The sequence below is a fragment of the Cololabis saira genome, chromosome 9, assembly GCF_033807715.1.
Source record: "Cololabis saira isolate AMF1-May2022 chromosome 9, fColSai1.1, whole genome shotgun sequence".
Classification (NCBI taxonomy): domain Eukaryota; kingdom Metazoa; phylum Chordata; class Actinopteri; order Beloniformes; family Belonidae; genus Cololabis; species Cololabis saira.
The window spans coordinates 31,986,169-32,008,935 of NC_084595.1; the positions used below are offsets into that span (position 1 = coordinate 31,986,169).

General features: G+C 38.7%; 1 protein-coding gene across 5 annotated transcripts in view; it reads left to right on the forward strand.

Moving 5' to 3' along the window:
* The window catches only part of agtpbp1 (ATP/GTP binding carboxypeptidase 1), a 30,593-nt gene that overhangs the window by 1,860 nt on the left and 5,966 nt on the right, over positions 1–22,767 (forward strand). For 2 of the 5 annotated variants that reach the window (XM_061729273.1, XM_061729274.1), the window contains exons 3-24: positions 802–932; positions 10,041–10,108; positions 11,186–11,249; positions 11,499–11,645; positions 11,909–12,040; positions 12,186–12,279; positions 12,447–12,484; positions 12,803–13,011; positions 13,098–13,275; positions 13,509–13,550; positions 14,292–14,386; positions 15,709–15,825; positions 17,314–18,086; positions 18,546–18,629; positions 18,917–19,006; positions 19,250–19,398; positions 19,993–20,080; positions 20,343–20,487; positions 20,565–20,715; positions 21,321–21,501; positions 21,693–21,822; positions 22,221–22,352. In XM_061729273.1, coding sequence (XP_061585257.1) covers positions 802–932; positions 10,041–10,108; positions 11,186–11,249; positions 11,499–11,645; positions 11,909–12,040; positions 12,186–12,279; positions 12,447–12,484; positions 12,803–13,011; positions 13,098–13,275; positions 13,509–13,550; positions 14,292–14,386; positions 15,709–15,825; positions 17,314–18,086; positions 18,546–18,629; positions 18,917–19,006; positions 19,250–19,398; positions 19,993–20,080; positions 20,343–20,487; positions 20,565–20,715; positions 21,321–21,501; positions 21,693–21,822; positions 22,221–22,352 — 3,238 coding nt within the window. Of the gene's footprint in view, positions 1–801; positions 933–5,896; positions 6,098–10,040; positions 10,109–11,185; positions 11,250–11,498; positions 11,646–11,908; positions 12,041–12,185; positions 12,280–12,446; positions 12,485–12,802; positions 13,012–13,097; positions 13,276–13,508; positions 13,551–14,291; positions 14,387–15,708; positions 15,826–17,313; positions 18,087–18,545; positions 18,630–18,916; positions 19,007–19,249; positions 19,399–19,992; positions 20,081–20,342; positions 20,488–20,564; positions 20,716–21,320; positions 21,502–21,692; positions 21,823–22,220; positions 22,353–22,767 lie in introns of those variants that run through there. The other 3 variants (XM_061729275.1, XM_061729277.1, XM_061729276.1) reach the window with 2 other exon arrangements.

Sequence of the window (22,767 nt, forward strand, 5' to 3'; positions counted from 1 at the left end):
CTCCAAAGGAGCACTTAGTTGTATGGTATGATAATGCTTTTGTATAATTCCATTGTTTTCGTGCCAGTTTTTGCCTTTCATCTTATTGTTGTTCTATTTGTAAGTTGGTGAGTCTGTCTGTGTTTTTGCCAGAGTATCATGTGGAGATAACTAGATGACTTGCCTAAAAACAGCCATAGCCACAACTAAAAATAATCTTTTCTTCAGGGATGTGACTCTTGTTTATTTAGATTTTGCATATGCCCCCCCACCCCCCCTTTTTTTCCATTATGGCATTACTTTTTCACCTCAGTCTGTCCCCCATTTTCTTAGCACACAGTATTTCTTTATAAGGGCATGGGAATTTTTGTTCCACTGGGTAGATCAGAGTTTTGGTTCTCTCCCCAGTGTTTGCCCTTGCTGTAACGACTCGCCCGTAATCTCTTGTTTCCAGCAGAGTGCCAGTAAGCTAATATTATTAGAAAAGTATGGGTCACTACCCCAGAAATAGTGAGGTTCGAAAGGACAACCTTCATAGTCAGATTTATTACAATATGAAACAAATCTTAAATTCAGATTTTTAGATGTTTTTGAAATTGGATCATCAGTTTTTAAATGTTATTAGTACTAGAATAACAAAGAATCTGAGTGTATTTCGAAATGAAAGAAGGCTTTTTTCCCCCCACTGTAACTCGGTTCATGCTACTTTATATTACCTGTGTAATAAAATCAATCTATCCTTTTTGGTTGTGCTGGTGCCTCTGTTAACAAGCACTTTATTAGACTTTCTAATGGTAAAAGTGTGTGTTTGTGTGTTTCCAGTGTCCCCAGTAACTCAAGGGTGCTGATGCTCTTGGGCCAACTGGAGAGGATGAATGGGGAGGCCATGCTGAAGGAAGTTGAAATGGCAAGACAGCTAACAACAAAGATCCTTCATCTCATACAGACACAAGGTGAGCACATGTACATGCAAACTCACTCACACAATAGCACAATATTTTGTCCAGCTGAAAATACAGATAACGCCAATCTTTGTTTCTTTATCTTTGAGACAAACCTTTCCTTTAGGTGTTATCTTCAGTTCCTATAAGTGTGATATTATTATATAATTATATTTATGGCACTGCACTTTTTATTTTTATCTTTTTATCTTTTATATGGGTGTTTTGGTTTTTGGGGTGTTTGATCTGTATATGACAGTGCTGTGTGAGTGAGATGGAGATGTCAATTTCCCCGAGGGAACTTCCCAAAGAGATTAATAAAGTCATCTGAACCTGAATTTGAATTAATCAGTGATCATTCCCATAAAAGTTTGGCATTTCAAGGCATAACGACAAATTATTAATTTTCAAAAGGCTTCATATCCTAAAAAGTTGGTATTATATGTAAAATATATATGAATCTTAATGAAAAGGCCTAGAAACCATATCAAATTTTTAAAGTGAAATATTTAGCATTTCTAGAAAAGTTTTAGCACTCATTTTGAATTTGGTGGCAGCAACAAGTCTTAAAACAGTTGGACAACTAAGGAAAAGTAAGTGGTACTAAAACAAAGCACTTTGAGCAACATCTTTTAACTCATTAATTGAACAGAATAGCATTCTTCACCTTAAAATGTGAATATTTAAGAACATAATATCATCAATTGGTTTGAAAAATCTGCAGAAATCTTTGCACACCATAGACAAGTCCAATAATCAACATAAGATGCCCAGCATTACTTTTTTTATGGATAATCAGTTGGCTGTGCTACCTACAAATGCAAACTAACATACAAAGAAAAAAACACGCGTGAACATGATCCAGAAATTCCCCTGTCTACTTTGCCAAAGCTCATTTGAAATGGACTTGGGAAAGGGGAAAACTGTCCTTTCCCTGTCCTGTCACATGAATCCAATTTTGAGATTGTATTTGTCAACTATGAATAGTGTGTCGACTGGCCTAAAGAGAAGAGGGACCATTCAGCTTGTTATCAGTGCTCACTTCTGAGGCTTGTATCTGTGATGGTATGGGGGTGCTTGCAGATCCGGCCAAGGAAAGATCCACGCTAAAATGTATATAAAGGTTTTAAAGCGAACTCCCATCCAGTCAATATCTTTTTTACGAGGCGCCTTGCATCTTAAACCCAAACAATGCTAAACCATATACTGGCCTCAGAGAAAATGCTGCGTGGAGGCATATAATAGAGTAGTGGATGCTACACAATAGTAAACATTGTCCTGCCAAACTGTTTGGGACATGTTGCTGCCATCATCTTCAAAATTACCTTTTTTTTTTTTCTGAAGATGGTTAATTTCTTCACTTTCAGCATTTGATATTGTTTCTGGGTTCTATTGTGAATAAAGTGTGGGTTTATGAGATTTAATAGTAATTGTATCTGAGTTTAAAGTATAATTCTGCACAGCACACCCACCTCTTTAGAATTAAAGTGTGTTAAAATGTTTTTCTTTTTTGAAGTTTTTAGTTAAAACCCCCCAGAAGTTTAGATTTTGGTTTTTGCTTTGCCATTGGCCAATCAAAAAGGATTGCATCATAAAAGCATTGAGAGATGATCTGCAAGTGTTTCTTAAAGGACTGCTTTCAGTTTCTGATTTAAAATTAATTTTTTAAAATTTTATCAGCTGCAGCAGAATTGATGGAATTGATTGTCCACTTGTACTTGTTTATGTACTTGCTTTTCAAAACCTTATACAACATTAGCCAACTTGACTTACAGTGTATGACAGTTCCATCATACAGCAGTCAAGTTTGCTATTAACTATTAACTTGATAAGCCTGCGATTTTTACTTGGAAATACATTTTTCTTTGTCCGTTCTGATTTCCCTTAAGGGTCTGACCTTTAAAAAAAAAAAAAAAAAAAACGGATTTAAAAAAAACCCTGTTGATCTACAATCAACCACATTTGGTAACTTAATCAACCAGTGAAAGATAACAGAATCTTCTGGCAGCGTGCTATACTAGCTTTATTTTTAGCCTCTTACTGTCTGATATCCTCATCACATTGGGCTTGCTCAGCGGGATGATGTTCTTTTATGTGTTTAAATTTGTTGTCCCAAATACTTTACTTGTCAATCCTCCACAGGTTATTTTTTCACTTGACAGTCTGTACAAATTGCTCTTTGGATAATCTGTACTGACAGTGAAATGCTGGTGTAGCCTTTCAGTCATCTGGGTCATTGGTAACTCTAAAAGGGTTTGTTCTTGAAAGAACAAAGACAAGGAAGCCCAGTCTTTGATACAAGCCTTCAATGTTTCTCACAGTGTAAAACTCACTGTAAAGTGCTTTGTGCTCTGTTGAACCTAGACGAGGTTAAAAAAACAAGTGTTGCATAAGACGGTGTGGAACATTAATACATACATACATACATACATACATACATACATACATACATACATACATACATACATACATACATACATACATACATACATACATACATACATACATACATACATACATACAGCATAATGTCATAATCAAAGTTAAAGAATTGCAGTTTTTAAATATGTACAACCCTCTGGTGTGTTTGGCACTTAACTGGAAAGATGTCGGACTAGGCCTTTGTTCCTTTATTAGATAGGCAGTTGAATTAACCAAGTGTGCATTTGAACTTGTAAACTTTTAATCTCTGAACCCACAGTAAAGGAGCGCTCAATGCAATAGAAAAATTACTAATAGCAAAAAATCAGTAGGAGCGATAAGGGAAACATTAGGAGGGGACAAATTAAACGAGAACATTTTAAAGAGTAAGAAGAAATGCCAGACCTAAAACAACAAACTCGAACATCCAAAATGAACTGCGAGTTATCAGCCGTCTAGATTAGTTTGACATATTTATACAAAAGGCTGTATTTTATTTATAAAACCTGATGGGTTTTCTGAAAAGCATAAAACAATCATCTAAAACCTTTCTGGTCTCTGTCTTGTGACCAACAGTGTTGGTTGTCTGTTTTTTTTCCCTAAAATTTTGAAGTCAGTAATTGAATTATAGAATGTGAGAGTCTGATAAAATAAAACTAAATATCATCTAGACCGTAGGTGGTCATAGACTGGAGGTTTTGCATCTTTCCTGCTCATTTTGAAATACTTCTAACGTTACCTTAAAGCCTACACAAATAAAACTTTATTTGCGTTGACATATAATGGTGCGTGTCAGGGTACAGGGTAAGAGTGCGAGGCTGTTTGGAAGATGCTATTGTTTTTTTTTTTGTAACTTGTGATCCCAGACCATTTTCTTTTTTCTATCAGCATACTGTAGAGAAGTTCAACTGCAGACAAAGAAAAAAAAAACAAACAATTTTAATGTCTAGTACTAATGTAGTCAACCTGATTTAGTTAATTAAGAACATGTTTAGTATGTTAGTTGTGTAAATGGAGATGGCTCAGTGCAGCAGCAGCCAAGATGTACATGGACTGATTAATAGCCCGCCAGTCTCGTATTACTGTAAGATTGTTGAGAAGACAATCTCATAGCAGAAGAAGGCGGCATTGTGCCACATCACACTGTTCAAATACTCAATTGAGTGCGTCCATGTTAGCAGGGACTCTACTACAAGATTTGATTAATAGAAATATCGCTTTCACATTGTTGCAGTACTCTACCATTCAGTAAAGACATTGAATCAAACGGTGCAAATTTAACTGACAGTTTGGATCCAGGTTAAGGTCATTTATCTAGCAAAAATCCTGAGCATTATCAGCTTACTCTTTCTCTTATGTTAGGATTTCCTGCTATTCTCTCTGGGAAATCTCTCTAAACTGCAAGTCTCAGGACTTTAGATTTGTTGTTAAGCAGAGCAGAAATCTGAGGAGATAATCTTCGTTTCATTTTAATTTTCCGTTGCTTCGATTAGTTAAAGGAAAGAGAATCAAAAATGGACTAAATCCAAGAGCAAACGCTTGCAGGCAATACTCAACCAGGAATCCCAGTTGTGGATTTCGCGTCTTGCCAACGCGCATTTGCCGCTCTTGATCTAGCAATATTTCATTCATGACATTTTCAGGGTTTGCCTTTCTGGAACGAGGACTATTTTTAATAAGTTAAGCATTCATGTAGTGCTTGTGTGAAAGTGAGAAGTGAGGAATTTTGCTGAGTCATTATCTTGCACCTAGCCACTTATTTTGAAGTCACTTTGTTCTCATGGCACCTCTTAATTTTCATCTTTCCACTTCTAAATTATTTCTGCTCAATCAATCTTCAAAGGAAAGTTAATCCATTATGACTGATGGGCACAGTGGAAACTCTTCTGTCTGTAACTCTATCAATCATGATGGACAGCTGTTCCCCTCTCATCTACTGTTTAGCTATCTGTCAGAGCCTCGCCTGCAGCCTCAACTTGAAATGTGTCTGAGTATGACGTTGGTTAGAGGGAAGCTGGGCGAGTCTCACCCTTTTCACAGTAACTATACACTCCAGGAGGGAATTTGCTTTACTCTTGTGTCCAGTTTAGTCCTCTGGGCTTATGAGGGAGTAAAGGGATACCTTAAGACAGAACAAGGGAAAGCCAGTGGTTGAAAGTGGAGAAGGCATAGACTCATACCAGCTGTACTGTAAATAAATGTATTAATACAAACTTGATTTGGTGTGATGTAGAATACATTCATTTTTAAAATAACAGTTTTGTATCTGCTTCAAGAAAAAGTGTTTCTTCCTCATTTGAGAATAATGTATCATCTTACAATCCCTTCCCATCAAGAGATACACCTTGAACAGTTGTCGGTCTTCTTTTGAAGTGGTCCGTCGTTGAGTTTGTGGAAGTCTGCAAGGGGGAGGCGCTTAATTCTAAGCATAGTGTGTTGGGACATACTAGAAGAGTAGGCGGATAGGCTTGACCAGCCGAAGAGATTACTTTTTGCCTTACAGGGACAGAAGCATGCCAGTGAAGCTTTAAAAGTGATTTACCTTTAGACAACACGTATTGTAGCATGCCGAACTCTGAAGTGTTTTGATTTACTGCAGACCTACACTTTCCAGACAACAGTGGAAGCTAACAAGGCATTGCAGAGAATAGGAAACCTTCTCATTCAAAGCATCCTTGAACTTTGAAACGTTTGTTTTGAAATGGAATATCGCGACACCGGAAGATATTGTTCGTCTGAGGTCTCAGAACCACCAGGTAGGGTCAAAAATAGCAGATTGTTGAGTAAAAATATATCTAATTTGTCTTAAAAACCTTCAAAAGTAGAAACATTCACTTATGCATTTAAAACGTTGGTGCATATTTAAAATACTTTAAATATTTGACTTCGGGAGAGGTTAAGTTAAAGTTAGAACACAGTTTCTGTAGCTTCTGAAGTTCATGTGAGATATTTAGCAAGTAACCCAGCCTCAGTTAATAACTACTCTGTTAATGCAAAAATGAGGGGTTTAATTTCAATTAATAATTTAAATGCGACAGAACAATGTGCAAAGCTTAAACTTGATCAGTATTAAAGTATTAACATTTTTTAGGTGTTGTAAAGCCATTTTGCTTCGGACAGTGTTTTTTTTTTTTTTTTTTTAAGCACTCTCAAATGCATGCATATGTGCATTTGTTTGGTAGTTTGTCTGTGCATAGATAAACTGAACATATATGATTTGTATTCTGCTCTATAATTTTACCTCTGGCACAATTTGTGTCCAAAAGATCCCAAGTCGTGAGAGCTGCACACTTGACAGTTTTCATCCACACATGCTGCTGCTAATGACGCATTACTGGCAGCGCCAAAGAATCAAACTCGTCAGGCATGCAGTTAAGATCACCGTCAAGAAATATAATCCCTCTTGGGTTTTGGTTTTATGAAGTCTGCATTTCTGGCATAATATGTCTACTTAAAAGTAGTCTTATCAACTGCTAATATGACACAAAGTCTTGTTTTTTCTCTTTTCCACAAATGTTTATTTGATATGTTTTTATTCCTCTGAGTGATTTTATTTTTTTATGTATTTATTTATTTTTAGTATCTGCTGTAGTGCCTTTCTGCATGTTTGGAGAGGACCGATACAAACGTGCAAGTTGCCAAGAAGCTTTTATCACCTAATTTTCACAGTGAGCGTTGGATTTAAAGAGGTGGGAGGATTAATGAAGCCAGGGAGAAAAGCAGCTCAGAAACGTATAACCCTTTTAAACTTCTTTGTAAAAAGATCATGCTTAGTCTTATGCATATACAAGTTTTAAGACTATGTTAAAATGTGATCTAAGGAGTCAACATTCAATATCTTTAACCGTAATAAGCAGCAGTGGGCTCATTGCTATGTAAAGATACAATGGATTATTGGTGTCCTTACCACAGAATGAAGTCACTCTCCCTCTTTGTCTGTTGTAATGCGACTCTCCCTCTTCTGTGTTGTGGCAACTGACTTGGTCACACTGTATGTTGCTGCATGCAAGTTCTTCCCTTTCAGTTTGACGCTTTCAACTAGGGGCAACCTTTCCAACTTTAGTCCCCTGCAAGAAGGGGTTAAAATTACAGTTAAAATAGCAACAGAAGGGATAAAACTACAGAAATAGTGCACATAATTTTGTAAGATAGAGTGACCTATGCTGCAGAAGTTGGGTGTCAGTTGTTCTTCGGTTTGTTTTATTGTAAGATGTCAATGCTCTTTTTTTCTTTCTTTTTTTGACCTATTTAAAAAAAAGTGTATATGTACAGTATGTACAGTAGGGCAAAAAAGTATTTAGTCAGACACCAATTGTGCAAGTTCTCCCACTTAAAAAGATGAGAGAGGCCTGTAATTTTCATCATAGGTTCACTTCAACTATGAGAGACAGAATGGGGGGAAAGAATCCAGGAAATCACATTGTAAGACTTTTACTGAATTAATTGGTAAAATCATTGGTAAAATAAGTATTTGGTCACCTACAAACAAGCAAGATGTCTGGCTTTCACAGATCTGTAACTTCTTCTTTAAGAGGCTCTTCTGTCCTCCACTCGTTACCTGTATTAATGACACCTGTTTTAACTGGTTATCAGTATAAAAGACACCAGTCCACAACCTCAAACAGTCACACTCCAAACTCCACTATGGCCAAGACCAAAGAGATGTCAAAGGACGTGAGAAACAAAATTGTAGACCTGTACCAGACTGGGAAGACTGAATCTGCAATAGGTAAGCAGCTTGGTGTGAAGAAATCAACTGTGGGAGCAATTATTAGAAAATGGAAGACATACAAGACACTGATAATCTCCCGCCATCTGGGGCTCCACGCAAGATCTCACCCCAATGATCACAAGAACGGTGAGTAAAAATCCCAGAACCACACGGGGGGACCTAGTGAATGACCTGCAGAGAGCTGAGACCAAAGTAACAAAGGTTCCATCAGTAACACACTACGCCACCAGGGACTCAGAGTCAGACGTGTCGCCCTGCTTAAACCAGTACATCTCCAGGCCCGTCTGAAGTTTGCTAGAGAGCATTTGGATGATGCAGAAGAGGATTGGGAGAATGTTATATGGTCAGATGAAAACAAAATAGAACTTTTTGGTAGAAACACAACTTGTCGTGTTTGGCGGAGAAAGAAAGCTGAGTTGCATCCAAATAACACCAAACCTACTGTGAAGCACGGGGGTGGAAACATCATGCTTTGGGGATGGTTTTCTGCAAAGGGACCAGGACGACTGATCCGTGTAGGGAAAGAATGAATGGGGCCATGTATCGTGAGATTTTGAGTGAAAACTTCCTTCCATCAACGGGGCATTGAAGATGAAATGTGGCTGGGTCTTTCAGCATGACAATAATCCTAAACACACCGCCCGGCCAACTAAGGAGTGGCTTTGTAAGAAACATCTCAAGGTTCAGGTGCCTCATGTACAAAGATTTCAAGATTTCAACGTGAATCTGTGCGTGGAATTCTTGCGTACGCAAAAAAAAAATTCAGATGTACAAAACTGTGCATATGCCCAAATCCATGCACGTTTCTTTGAACATCACAATCAACGAGAATCTGAGCCCACATGCGGGAGCACAACACTCCGCCCTGTCTCCTCCCTCAAGTAGATATATTTGAATATTATAATGAGGATAATTATCCATTTAAAAACTGCTCATCTTAACAAGGAACTTGCAAAAAAACAAATAAAAAAAACAAACATCGGCTGTGAGCTGGAGACAGTCCTGTCAGAAGTTGAGGCCTGGAAAATCTATTTGGGGGCATTTCTTCCAATCTAAGCTGCATTGCATTATGGGGATTGTTTGCGGGTTCCATCGTTGTGCTCCTACCTTCATACTGTATGTTCATGTGGTTGATTGTGAGATTGTTGCAGCTCCACTCTCTTGTGTAACTTATCTGGTGATGTGGGGACTGTCGTGTCCTTCACGTGTGGTCCAGAACTTATTGTTGACTTCACGTTTCCTCATATTTTGGACTTCACTGTTTCGCCAGTGAGTATTGCCAACGGACAAAACCTCAGAAATGTGCGTACACCAGACATGATTTGTGGGTGAAGGACCACAACTTTCCACGTTCAAATCACTTTTTGAACATCCGACCGTGAGCGTAGAAAGTTGTGTACGCACGTTTTTTGTGCGCCTCACGTTTTGTACATGAGGCCCCTGGAGTGGCCTAGCCAGTCTCCAGATCTCAACCCCATGGAAAATCTTTGGAGGGAGTTGAAAGTCCATGTTGCCCAGGAACAGCCCCAAAACATCCCTGCTCTAGAGGAGATCTGCACGGAGGAACGGGCCAAAATACCAGAAACAGTGTGTGAAAACCTGGTCAAGACTTACAGAAAACGTTTGCCCTCTTGTCATTGCCAACAAAGGGTATATCACAAAGTATTGAGATGAACTTGCACAACTGGTGTTTGACTAAATACTTTTTTGCCCCACTATGTATATATATATATATATATATATATATATATATATATATATATATATATATATATATATATATATATATATATATATTAGTGTATGTATATTATACATGTACATTTGTAGCCTATTTATCATCCTAGATTCACAATAATGGTTTTCACACATTCCAAGAAATAAGGAATGGACAGAACAGTTGTTTGACAAAATAAATTATTCTATCTTTAATGTTTCTCTACATTTTACTTCATGGTGTGTTGCAGAGAAGAGCGGAAAAGAAGTGATGTCCAAAGGCTCTAGTGGGATGGAGGTCATCCTGGCTTCACTGGAGGTCAGCTTATGCATTTTCAACACTTAGCTTACTACGCTGTAGTACTGTGAATCAGCACTCACAATAATACGTTTTGCAGAATAGGGACAGTGTTGTTTCTAATCTATGCTATTATATTTCTGACTGATACGGACTCAATCAAACCCTTAGCAGAGCTTTTTAAAAAGCAATTTGCTGCCTAAGACAGATTTAAGCGAAAAGTTATTTGAACAACTGTATAGGTAGTGTAAAGTAGGGCTGCACGATTCTGGACAAAATGAGAATCACGATTTTTTTGCTTAGAATTGAGATCACGATTCTCTCACGATTTTTTTCCAATATAAAATTTATTGCACTTATTACTTTAACTTTGCAACAGCTGAACAAAAATATAATAACAATAAACATCTCTTGTCTTCTTTACACAAACCTTTGAATCTTTTGAACAATATTTGTTCCTCCCTGAGTTGAACACCCTTTCAGAAAGGGGACTTGTAACAGATCCTGTAGTTCTGAGGCAACAAATTATTCCTCTGGCTGGGATGAACCCCCTATTGCCTTTTGCTGCTATTAAGAAGCTGCCGATACAAAAGGTAAACGTTACAAAAAATATGATGGTGCCTGATGAAAGACTGGCATCAACTTTGTAACAGCTGACATTGAACATAAAAACAATAAACATATTTTTTTTTTTTTTTTTTTTTTTAAATCGTCGTCATTTGGAAATGAGATTGCGTTCAAGCATGAATCGAGATCGCGATTTTTTTTTTAACGATTAATCGTGCAGCCCTAGTGTAAAGTGTATGTTTTTATGACAGTGTTCATAGAATACTTCATCTTTGTGCAAAAATGGGAAGATGTCTCAACTCCAACCCTACCCCCTGAACAATAGCCTCACCCATCGCTGTATGAAATACTAATGTTTTCCTTGTGAAGGGTTGGATTTAACTGTATGGATTTCCTCTGCTGCTCTTGGTAGTTGTAGTAATCGACTTAAATTTAGTGCAGGTTTTCAGACTAGAAGCTTATTATACATTGATCACCTTAGATTGATAAGATGAAGTAGGTTAGTAAGATGCACACATGTGATTTTGACAGAACACCAAAGATGTCCAGACTGCCCTCAACATCCTCTACATTCTTATTGAGCTGCTGACTGTGGGTGAGTGAACTTTAAGAGTCTTCACAACATTGAAAATCAAGTCTGACAACATCCACTCTCTTGCTTTTGCATTAATTTTAGATGTTTAAAAAGCAGCAACCTGAATAATTCATTTTTTTTTCTCTTTAAATGTTTAAGTGATGGAAAACTGTGATTCAAGCTCGTATCTGAAAGTATTTTGCCAAGTGGCCTTTTTTTCTGTGGTGAATTACTGAATGTCTCACTGTACTTGATGTCTTTCTTTGTTAGGTAAAGGTCGCAGAGTGGGGGTGTTTGTGTCCAAAGGAGGAACAGGAATATTATTGCAAGTTCTCATCAATGCCAGTAAAGAGTTGCCTCCGAATGAGGAGCTCATGCTGCAACTTCACTCAGTGCTGGCAAAAGTTGGTGTTAAAGGTATGCATGAACGCTCTGTCTCTATTTTTTTTATGTTTTTAGGAGGAGGCAGTATAACCACAAGTGGATCAACTTTACATTGTCTAAATTACATTTTCAGCACCCCTGGTGACACAGATGAATGTGTATCCTTTTGTATATGATAAAGCAAGGACTAACTCATAAAGCAAAAGCTGTTAGTGGTCGGAAAAGTAAAGTGAAAAGATAACTAGAAAGCTAAAGACTCTGTCTGCATGCTAATATTTCATTTTGTGTGTTTTCAGACAGGAAGTTTGGAGTGAAGGCACGCTTGAGTGGGGCTCTGAATGTCACCATCAACCTTATAAAGCAGAATATTCAGAATAGCAAACTGCTTTTGCCATGTCTACAGGTTCTCAGGGTTTACTCTACCAACTGTAAGTAAATTGTAAATGTAATTAATCTCAAGATATACTGAATCTGTGGGAGCTACACAAACTAACAAATAAAATACTTTCAATTTACTCCTAACTGTTCATGTACTTGCATGTACTTTGCCCTGTTATGTCTCTTCATGTAAAGCGGTGAATGCTATTTCACTGGGCAAGAATGGAGCGGTGGAACTGATGTTCAAGATTCTTGGACCCTACTGCAAGAAGACCACCAGCTTGCCCAAGTTAGTGCTTTTCTTTCCCACAAAGGCTACTGTCTAACAAACAAATGACATCCAGATCTACATGCATCTTTTTGGCTTTTTCTGATGGAGGTATTTAGCATCTGTCACTGGCATTTGTTTACATGGTCTGTCCATGTAACCTTTTTGCCTTGTGTCAAAATCAACAGGGTAGCTCTGGACGCACTGGGAGCTCTGCTCAAATCCAGTGAGTAATTTACTTTGTAGCACAGCGTTTCTATCTTCAGTAGTACATTGATCTTTTATCAGTGCCGTTTCTTTGTCATGCAGCTTACCTACTCCTTTTCTCACCCTCATCTTCAAACAGCCTCTGCTATGAAGCTTATACTGTAATTTATCATTCAACAAACATTTTAAGTTATCTCAATCCCCCAAATGTCCTGCATACCCTGAATGTTTGACTGCTTCCATTTTCATTTCTCATCCCTCTCATCATCTCATCTCGTAGAGGCAAACTGACATGTGTCAGTGCTTTATCCGCTTTTTCTTCTACTCCCCCGTGCAGAAACTAATGCTCGTCGTGCAGTGGATGGTGGCCATGTGCCAGTCTTGCTTGCTCTGTATGGGGATTGGCATCGCAATGACACGCGGCATCGCCATATGCTGATTCGTAAAGGCCTGTTGGTCTGCCTCAGGAACATTACCAACATTAAACTGGGGAGGAAGGCATTTATCGAAGGTGATGGTATGAGGATCCTCTACAACTCATCCACTGTGAGTTAAAAATAATTTGCATATAAATGGGAGATGCACATACTGGGTCTTAGCTGCTCTGTTGAGTCTGTGGTGGTGTTTTATAGGAGTGTCTCCCAGTGCGGACTCTGGATCCTTTGGTCAACACTTCAAGTCTCATCATGAGAAAGTGTTTCCCTAAGAACCGCCTACCTCTGCCTACCATTAAGTCAGCTTTCCACTACCAGCTGCCTCACGTACCTGCGGGAGGGCCTGTGGAACAGCTGTACAACCAGCCTCCTGGGGGTGAGAACCCAGTACACAATCATACACCCACTTCCCATCAGTGTGTCCAACTTGCCACAGTAATTAGACATCTTTCATAATTGTGCAATGAAGACACTATTTTATCACCATCATCTCTGTTAGATTCAGTCCTTCATGCCATTAAAAACAAAAAAAATATTGCTCATATCCCTGGACCAGCAAATGGTTAACGGCTACACTCTTGACACTGCTGCACACAATGTACCTTTCAGGAAAAACAAGCCATCACCTCGGCAACAAGTTCTTAAAGAAGGGTAAGACGTACGTAATCCTCAGATTACATAGATTCACTCATTCTTGCTTTCTCTTTCACCTCACGTCATTCTGTAACTTCACTAAACTAATGCAACACAGTTGTCAGTAGTGAAAATGGTTTCATGCACACTGCTCGGAGCTTACTTATTCATTTGAGGAAAATTTTATTGCACTGTTCTCAAGTAATGTTCTTCCTACATTGTATCCACAGGCTCACTGGTGAAATATTTTACCCCTTTTCCTTTTCCAACATTTTAATAACATTTTTGAATGTGTAGTACTATGCTTACTGTAATATTGAATTGTGACGTCCACACATGTTGTTGTTTTGGGACTCTATATATGTTATACCCATTTATTGGAAAAGCGGTGTATTGTGTTATATTCCAACATACATGGCAGCGATTTTAGTGACCCAGCCTTCTGAGAGCGGTATACAACTGTTTACATTTACACTACACAGACTTATCAGTAATACCATCAGCTCATTTTGAATTTATATTTGAATAAATACACTCATTTTTTTCTTTCTTTATCATCTATCTCTGGATCATGGCTTGCATATTTTTGTGAACATTTTCTCTGTTCCTGTGAAAGCAAAGAGTCATTGACCAAGTTTATCTTGGTTGTTTCTTGGCTGGTTATGCACACATTTTGAACAGTGATAAACTCCGTGCTTGGGCAAAGAAACAGAAAAAGATTAAGTCAGTGACATAAGTGTCTGTATGTTTTGTACCCAGTGGATGATGTGGTGGATGAAAGTGATGATAACGACGAGGCCGAAGCAGAAGCAGACTCTGACAATGACGAAGATGAGAAAGATGACTTCTTTCTGGTAATGCTCAGCCTTCAATTGTATACATCTCATTTAATATGACAACTTTATGTATTACACTTTCTTTTTATTGTCTTTTCATTTTAGTGATGATGGTTTTTATTGTTACGTCCCTCAAGAGCATTGTCATGTGTCATGTAATTTACAGGGATTGTAAATTACAGACATACTGTCATTAATATTTGTACGTAATTTAATTCCCAGCAGAGGGCAGTCATAATTCACCAACTCACCAACACCAACTCCCTGGCAAGCATTTGACATTCCAGTATCACTATGCCAGCCATGTTTGTTGTCAAACTCAGTAGCCTTTATACAAATATATATAGACGAGGACATATTTGTTGGTACCCTTGCATTAAGGAAAGGAAAAAGCCACATTGGTCACTGAAATAAATTGAAACTGACTAAAGTAATGAAAACATTTTACTAAAAATTAACTACTGAAAATCAGACATTTGAATTGTGGTTCAACAGAATCATAAAAAAAATAAATAAATAAAATGGCCTTGAAAAATTAGTTGGTACTTTCAATTTAGTATTTAGCTGCACAACCTTTTTGAGGTAATCCCCTCAATAAAGTGATTTCTAGAACTCTCATTTGGTGTTTTGAGTTGTGTGTTTTGGGTCATTATCGTGTTGGAAGACCCATGACCTGCAAGTGAGACCAAGCTTTCTGACACTGGGTCTTTGGTCCTGCCATTTTATTGTACCCTGCATAGCCGGAGCTAGATGCAGTGAGAAGTCTCAGAATATAACCAAGCCTCCTCCATGTTTTGCATTAGAAACAGTGTTTTTATCTTCGAGTGCTTAATTTTTTGCAATTGTGAACAGTTCTGTTTTTTTTCCCTCATCTGTTAAAACCACATACTTCCCGAAACTTTGAGGCATGTCAAAATGTAATTTAATGTAATGTAAATACAAGACAGAATTCACTTAACATATTACTTTGGTCAAATAGTTTTCTGTTTTTTTTGACATTTTTTTTTATATGGGTACTACCAGCTAATTTTTCAAGGACATTTAATAATAAATAATATCTTTATTTGTCAGTATATATCTCATGAAACACACCCAAATTAGTCCTCTGCTTTTTACCCGTCACTACTTACACTAGTAGCAGTAGGTGCTTTTTTTCCAGCACCCGGAGGGCAGTTAGGGGGGTAAGCTCGGGGGCCCAAAGTGGTTCACCTTGGTATTTATTATAACCTTTGTCAGTTTCAAGTAAATTTAGTGACCACTGGGGTTTTTTCTTTCTTTAACGGAAGGTGTTCACATGTGTAACAGACATTCAATCATTTTTCATCTTTTTTGTCAATCAGAATGATGACATAGAAACAGACCTTAACAAGCTACATCCCAAAAGCACCATTGGCAGGCCATTTGAGGATTTGATGCTCTATCAGAGATTCTTCTTAGAATTATCTGAAGACTTTCAGGTAAGTGTTTTCAACTGGCCTTTATATTCTTGTTGTCACCAGGAATTTACTTTTTTCTGTCACTGGTGCATGCTAAAAAGTGTCAGTGAACAATGAGGAAAGAATATATGTCTTTAGATAAATGTGCAACAGAAAAAAGTGCATTACCAAGCTGGGTACTGTACACCTGCTAATGCAGTTAATATACAAGTTCACTGACTGTTGATCCATTTACACTTAGTGTTACTTGCAGCCTAACATCTTTTCTTTTGTATAAGTCAACCATGTGGTCAAGGTGGGCATTAACAAGCTGCTCACTTGTTGAGTGGTCTGTAATGGTTCAATCCAAATCTGAATATATGTGTTTATTACAGCTGTATGTCAGGAAAGATTAACATTCTTGACAATTCTTGGTATCATCATTTTGCGCATTAACTGGTTTAATCATTTTCTGGTTATCTCGTAAGGCCAGCAAGCAAAAAAAAAAAAAAAAGGCAGGTGAATCTGCAGTACTGGCAAAAGAAACACCATATAAATAAATAAATAAATAAATACATGGATGAAAAAGTCTACATAACCGTGGTGCAGAAAAAGTTACAAAAGAGATCTGTTTTACATTTCTTGACGATCACCTCCATGAAACTGTGCAGACTCCTTTCTGCTGCTATATTACCTGTGGCATGTCGGTGCATGAACAAGAGCCTGTTTGAGGATCCTCATGTGGCACAGGGTTGTTAGTGGCAGCAGGCTTCATGAATTCCCACTCATTCTATAACACCCCACTGGTTGAATTAGGATTTTGAATGTTTGTGACTTGCATTTATATAGCGCCTTTCAAGGAACCCAAGGTGGCTTTACAATGATCGTATATTAATTCCATTCATTCATACTTTGTGATGGTAAATTACATGTGTAGCCACAGCAGCCCTGGGGAAGGCTGGTGGAAATGTGGCGGCCAATCTGTGCCAACGGCCACCACCTCATACATATTCACACACCAGCGAGGCCCTCACTGGAGGCAATCAGGGTGAAGTGACTTGCCCAAGGACACAACGGCGGATGACTGCGGTGGGGGGGGGGGTTCGAAGTGGCAATCCTTGGATCATTGGACGACCCGCTCTACCACCTGAGCCACTGCCTGTAGGAGGGGTCAAAGCCTTGCTCTTTCCTGAAGTAGATTTTGCAGAAAGGTAGATTGATTGCTTTGCTGTGGGAGGAAACTGTTGTCTGAGTGCTGTCTTGATGGGGTAGTGTGGATTAAAGTTTAGGGTAGTGATAAATGCCGTAATAATATCTATATGATTGCCAGGCTGTGAGGTTTTTGCATTGAAACAAGATGTTCAATATTCTTAACTTGTAAATGGCTTCAGCGTTGGAACTGATTGGTGTAGTTTTAAGTGAAATAAGAATGTTACTAGATCACAAACTGCTTATTTTGGTTTTAGCCTAAAAATAATCTAAATATCTGTCAGAATGAATTGCTCATGACAATATATATTGTTTCCATAGGGGTATAACTTTGAAGGCTCAAAGAATACTTCTCCTACATCTTCATCAGCATTCCCCTCCTCATCATCAGGATCGACTCGGTCCACTCAGCCAATAGTGGTGCCCACAGCTCAAGGCCCGTCCTCAAAGAACCTCCCTGTAACAAGCCCTCCGGAGGTTTGCAACTCTATCAAAGGACATCACGTGAAGTCATCTCCCTCTTATCCCTCTCCTGCCCCGACTGCTCCTCTTACACCTCTGGACCTGGACTCCATCCACCTCAGCAAGGACAAAGATAAAAAAGTGGAGGCCACCATTCCCACAGCAGATGGCCATACCACCTTGTCCTTGCTCAGCAAGTGTTCCTCACAAGGGCAGATGATAGAACAGGAACTCGTACATCCATTGGAGTCCGTCACACTGGAAGACAAGGGGGATCTGGATGCAGTTGAAGAGTCTGACGGAGTCAAACAAGACGGGTCTCCAGTCAATGCTACGAGGCACATACAGTCCCCTTTGTTCTTAGGTGGTATTCCCAAATGTCGTGTAGGAGGAGGGGGCAGTAACAGGGGCTCAGATTGTGGCTCAGAGGGTACTGAAGATGAAGGTGCGGTTCTTGAGGTGCCAGATACCGCCCTCCTCCTCCCTCTGCATGACCCTGACCTGTACGTGGAGATGGTGAAGGGGACAAAATCTGTCCCACAGTACACTGAAGTGGCTTACCCAGACTACTTTGGTCATGTGGCACCAACATTTAGGGAACCGCTTCTGGAAAGAGTTTATGGTGTACAGAGGTGAGAAATTGGTCACAGTCTATATTTAACGATTAAGCATAAAATGATGGGTGCATGTTAGAAAACGTGCAGTAAAAGCAGCAGAATAAAGCTCCAGGAGGATAGTAAACACAGGGTGCTACAGTAATGGAACAAAACATATTTTCTGTTTTCTTTTTTAAATCTGTATCTGTATAATAAAATAATCACTTCTGCATTGTGGTCTAAACTGACCTTAAGTGTGCCTTTTATAAATTCTCAGTCAGAATTGAAGACTTTTTTGCATTTTGTCACCCCCTTAAAATAATAGCCTAACTTGGTGCATTATTTTAAGATGGTGACGATTATATATTATTTGCAGGATAAGAAATCACATTCATTTTCCTTATTATTGAATAGAAATTTTGAATTAAAAAATTAGATATGCATTTATCTGTTGATAATACTCCCCATTACTTCTTTGTGTGTCTAACTTTGCAGATCCAAGATTTTCCAGGACATTGAAAGGTTGATTCATCCTAATGACATCTTGGATAAAGTAGTTTATGACCTAGACATTCCCAAGTGAGTTGTTCTTACTTCTCCACTGTGTCTGCCAACTTAAAGCTTTACATCTCTCTGGGTATACGGATCCTAATGTTTTTGTTACCAGCTTTTCTTAGAACATTTTCAGCATCTGTATCTTAAGTGTTATCCCATAGACAAACGACTACAGTTTGTTCTTTTTTATGTAATATTGAGACTTTTGACTCAGCTTAACTACTTCTATTTCATTCATCTGTAAATTGAGAGAGTTAATTACTTCTGAAGAGTATCATTTGTCCTTCCTAAAAATTCTCCGTCTGGTTCAGTTGTCCCGTGATTGAAGACATTGGTGAATCACTGAGGTTCAACTCTCAGTTTGAGTCTGGCAACCTCCGGAAGGCAGTTCAAGTTAGGAAGTAAGTAGGAAGTATCATCTGTTATAATAAAGACATTAAGAGATCCCCAAGTAGACATACAGCTTCATGTCAGCCAGATTTATCACATTAATGACATTTATAGCTGTGCTCAATTTTCCCCATGGTTGCTGTACTTCTTACAGCAGTTATGTATATTTGAAACAAGATGCTTTATAAGATCCCAGTTTGTATTTGATCATGTTTGGGTCCATATTAACAGTTCATATTGTGGGATTTCTCCAGGTACGAATATGACCTTGTGCTGAATGCAGATATCAACAGTAATCACTACCACCAGTGGTTTTACTTCGAAGTGAGCGGCATGCGTGTCGGAACCCCGTATCGCTTCAACATCATCAACTGTGAGAAGTCAAACAGCCAGTTTAACTATGGTGAGATACACAACAACATCTGCATATACTGTAGGCAGGGAGTTAAATTAAGAGATCCCAGATGTCCACATGTCTGGGATCAATTCAGATATCAGCCCTACATACATATAAACATACATATAAAGTCTATCACCTTTTATAATAAACTCCAGATGGATTAAATACAATGATGATCACTGTGGCATGTTCCAATTTCTAAAATTTTTATGCAGACTGATGAAAATGAGGTAACAAACACATAAAGGGTTGTGAATAATTGTGAATTAAATGTATTTCTGACAGCAGACTGATCAGATGGAGCAGCAGGATAAGAAGTTGTGGTTGTGGCTAGTAACTTCTCTGTCCCTGTTTTTATGCACGTTATGACGTTAAATTCAGTTAGAATAAATAACATATCCCGGCTTAATCCCTCATCTTGGTTTTTCTTCAACAGCCCTCTGGCCCAGAGAAAATGTGTACATTTACTAATATTATGTTTTATTCCTGCAGTCAGACAGTCCTTAAACTGATATTTGCTTGAATGTCAGAAATACAGCTTACCATAATTGTTTTGTCGTTGCCTTTGTCTTTTTGTGGACGTGTGTTCATGTGCAGGCATGCAGGTCCTGGTGTACTCTGTGCAAGAAGCCATCAATGGCAGGCCTTGCTGGGTCAGGACAGGAGCGGACATCTGTTACTATAAGTAGGTTTACTCAGACTGTACTGGACTCGGGTGCTCTCAACTGTCATCGTACCAACAACACTATTCCACGTTTCTGACTGTCATCAAAATCTACACATTGCACATTTTATTGAATCAAAGAAAAATGTTTTTTCTTTTTTCAGAAATAGAAAAAAATACAAGTGTATTTAATAAAGTTACAACTGCATGCATGTGCGACGTGCGTCTCTGTACCACTCAGCTCTGTACCACTCATTGATGACATGTTCCTCCTCCTCCCTAGGAATCACTTTGCAAGGAGTTCTATTGGAGCTGGGGGACAAAAAGGAAAGTCTTATTATACAATGACCTTCAGCACAAGCTTCAGTCATAAGGATGATGTCTGTTACTTTGCCTATCATTACCCGTATACATACTCAACTCTTAAGGTAGTATTGCAATGTTATCTTCCCTCATTAATGTTGGCTTGTGGTGAATTGAGCACTCACCATGGTGACGCTTGCAGATGCATCTTTCTAAACTGGAGACATTGAGGACCCCTCAGATCTACCTGAGACAAGACGATCTGTGTGAAACGGTAGGGGGAAACGGCTGCCCGGTTCTCACCATCACTGCCATGCCGGAGTCCAACTCCAGCGATCACATTTGTCAGTTTCGTAAGTAGTTCTTTATCGACGCATTATTTTAATATGTTTTAAATGTATAAAATGTTTTGTTTTTTTTTCTTAATTTTGTTTTGACAGGTGCCCTGATTATATTGTCCATAATATTCAAACATATAATACAAAGTATTATGTCATGCAAAGTAAATCTTTTTGATGGATGGACTTCTGTTGTGCTCAGTATAGAGGTTGATTCTTGATTTGAATCGACTTTACTTCGAAACTTTTCAAATGTCTTTTCAAGTTTTCTTCATTTTTCTTCGGATTATTTTGTAACAAGTGGTCTGTCATTACTAAGAGCTTCTGTAGGTCCTTTAAAAAAAAGATGAAATTCACCAGCCATAAACATTCCTTTTTTGTTTCTTTATTTCTTTTTTTCCTTCGTAATAGAACTGAAACATTAGGATGACCAGCATCAGGAAAGCCTTGGGGTATCTGGGCTCGCTCTTATTTCCCAAATAGGTTTTTTGGTCCACCGTTATTTGCGGTTGCCGTTTTTCAGCTTTGAAAAACTTTTAAATTGAAGAATCTTTTGTTTGCCTCATAACCACCTCCTGAAGTATGTGTTGTTTATGTTTGCCCTCTGTCTCCCTCTTCAGGGAATCGCCCATTGATCTTCCTGACAGCCAGAGTGCACCCTGGAGAGACCAACGCCAGCTGGGTAATGAAGGGCACGCTGGAGTTCCTGATGGGCAGCAGCCCGCTGGCAGCCTGCCTGAGAGAGGCCTACATCTTCAAGATAATCCCCATGCTCAACCCTGATGGAGTTATTAATGGAAAGTGAGTGTAAAGAGTTGGAACAAAATGTATACACATCCACAACTTCTAAGTACACACTAATCTGCTGAACCTGGGCCTGCACGGTGGTCACAGCTTCATTTGCTTTAACCCACATTCAATTCTGTCCGGAAGGATTCTCTATCTACTACTTTGTTGTCTTCCTCTTCTGTGCCATCTTCTTTCTGCTGTAGTCATCGTTGTTCTCTGAGTGGAGAGGATTTGAATCGCCAGTGGCAGAACCCCAATCCTGAGCTCCACCCCACCATCTACCATACTAAGAGTCTGCTGCAGTATCTTGCACACATACAAAGGGCACCGCTGGTATGATTTCTTAATTAACTGCATTTAAATGACTCTGGGGCATTTTGCACTGTGGAGCATCACTTTTCATTAACCTCTTGTTTAACTACTGTATGGTGCCATTTCTCCAGTTCAGCCGCACATCTTTTTCATCTGCATGCCCAAAGTATTTAACATTATTTATAGTTTTAAACAATTCACGCATTTACCACAAACACCACCCTGCGTTGGGCATAGTGTCAGAACGTTGGATCTAACGTGATATTATTTTTGTAGGAAATGTGTTAACTTGACAAGAGATGGTTGAAATTTTTTTTTTTTCTGCTTGACTGTTGGAGTCCCCCACATTTTGTGGTAGAATATCTTAAGTATTATAACATCCTTTTCTTCCATTTAATTTGTGTGTGCCCTTGGCACAGGTGTTCTGCGATTACCACGGCCATTCCAGAAAGAAGAACGTGTTCATGTACGGCTGCAGCGTGAAGGAAACTGTCTGGCAGTCCAATATAAGTGCATCCTCAAGCGACTTACAGGAGAACCTTGGATACAGGGTGAAAACACACACACACACACACACACACACACACACACACACACACACACACACACACACACACACACACACACACACACACACACACACGTGTATATATGTGTGTATATTAGTGTGTATATTAGCGTTTTATGCATATATGCATAACACACTAACAAGACTTCTAACACTGCAGAGATGATGAATCTTACCCCATGCTGTCTACCACAATTTCTTAATCAGATCCCACTTTACTCTACATGTCCTTAAATTACATTTAAAATACATATTTATCCAAAGCAACTTATAATTGAACAACATGCATGCAGTTTTTGGACCCAAACAAGCACAGGGAACCAGGGATTCTTTCTATGAGGCAACAGTGCTTACCACTACGCCACCATGCTGGATTGAGGCCAACTGTACACTTGTCA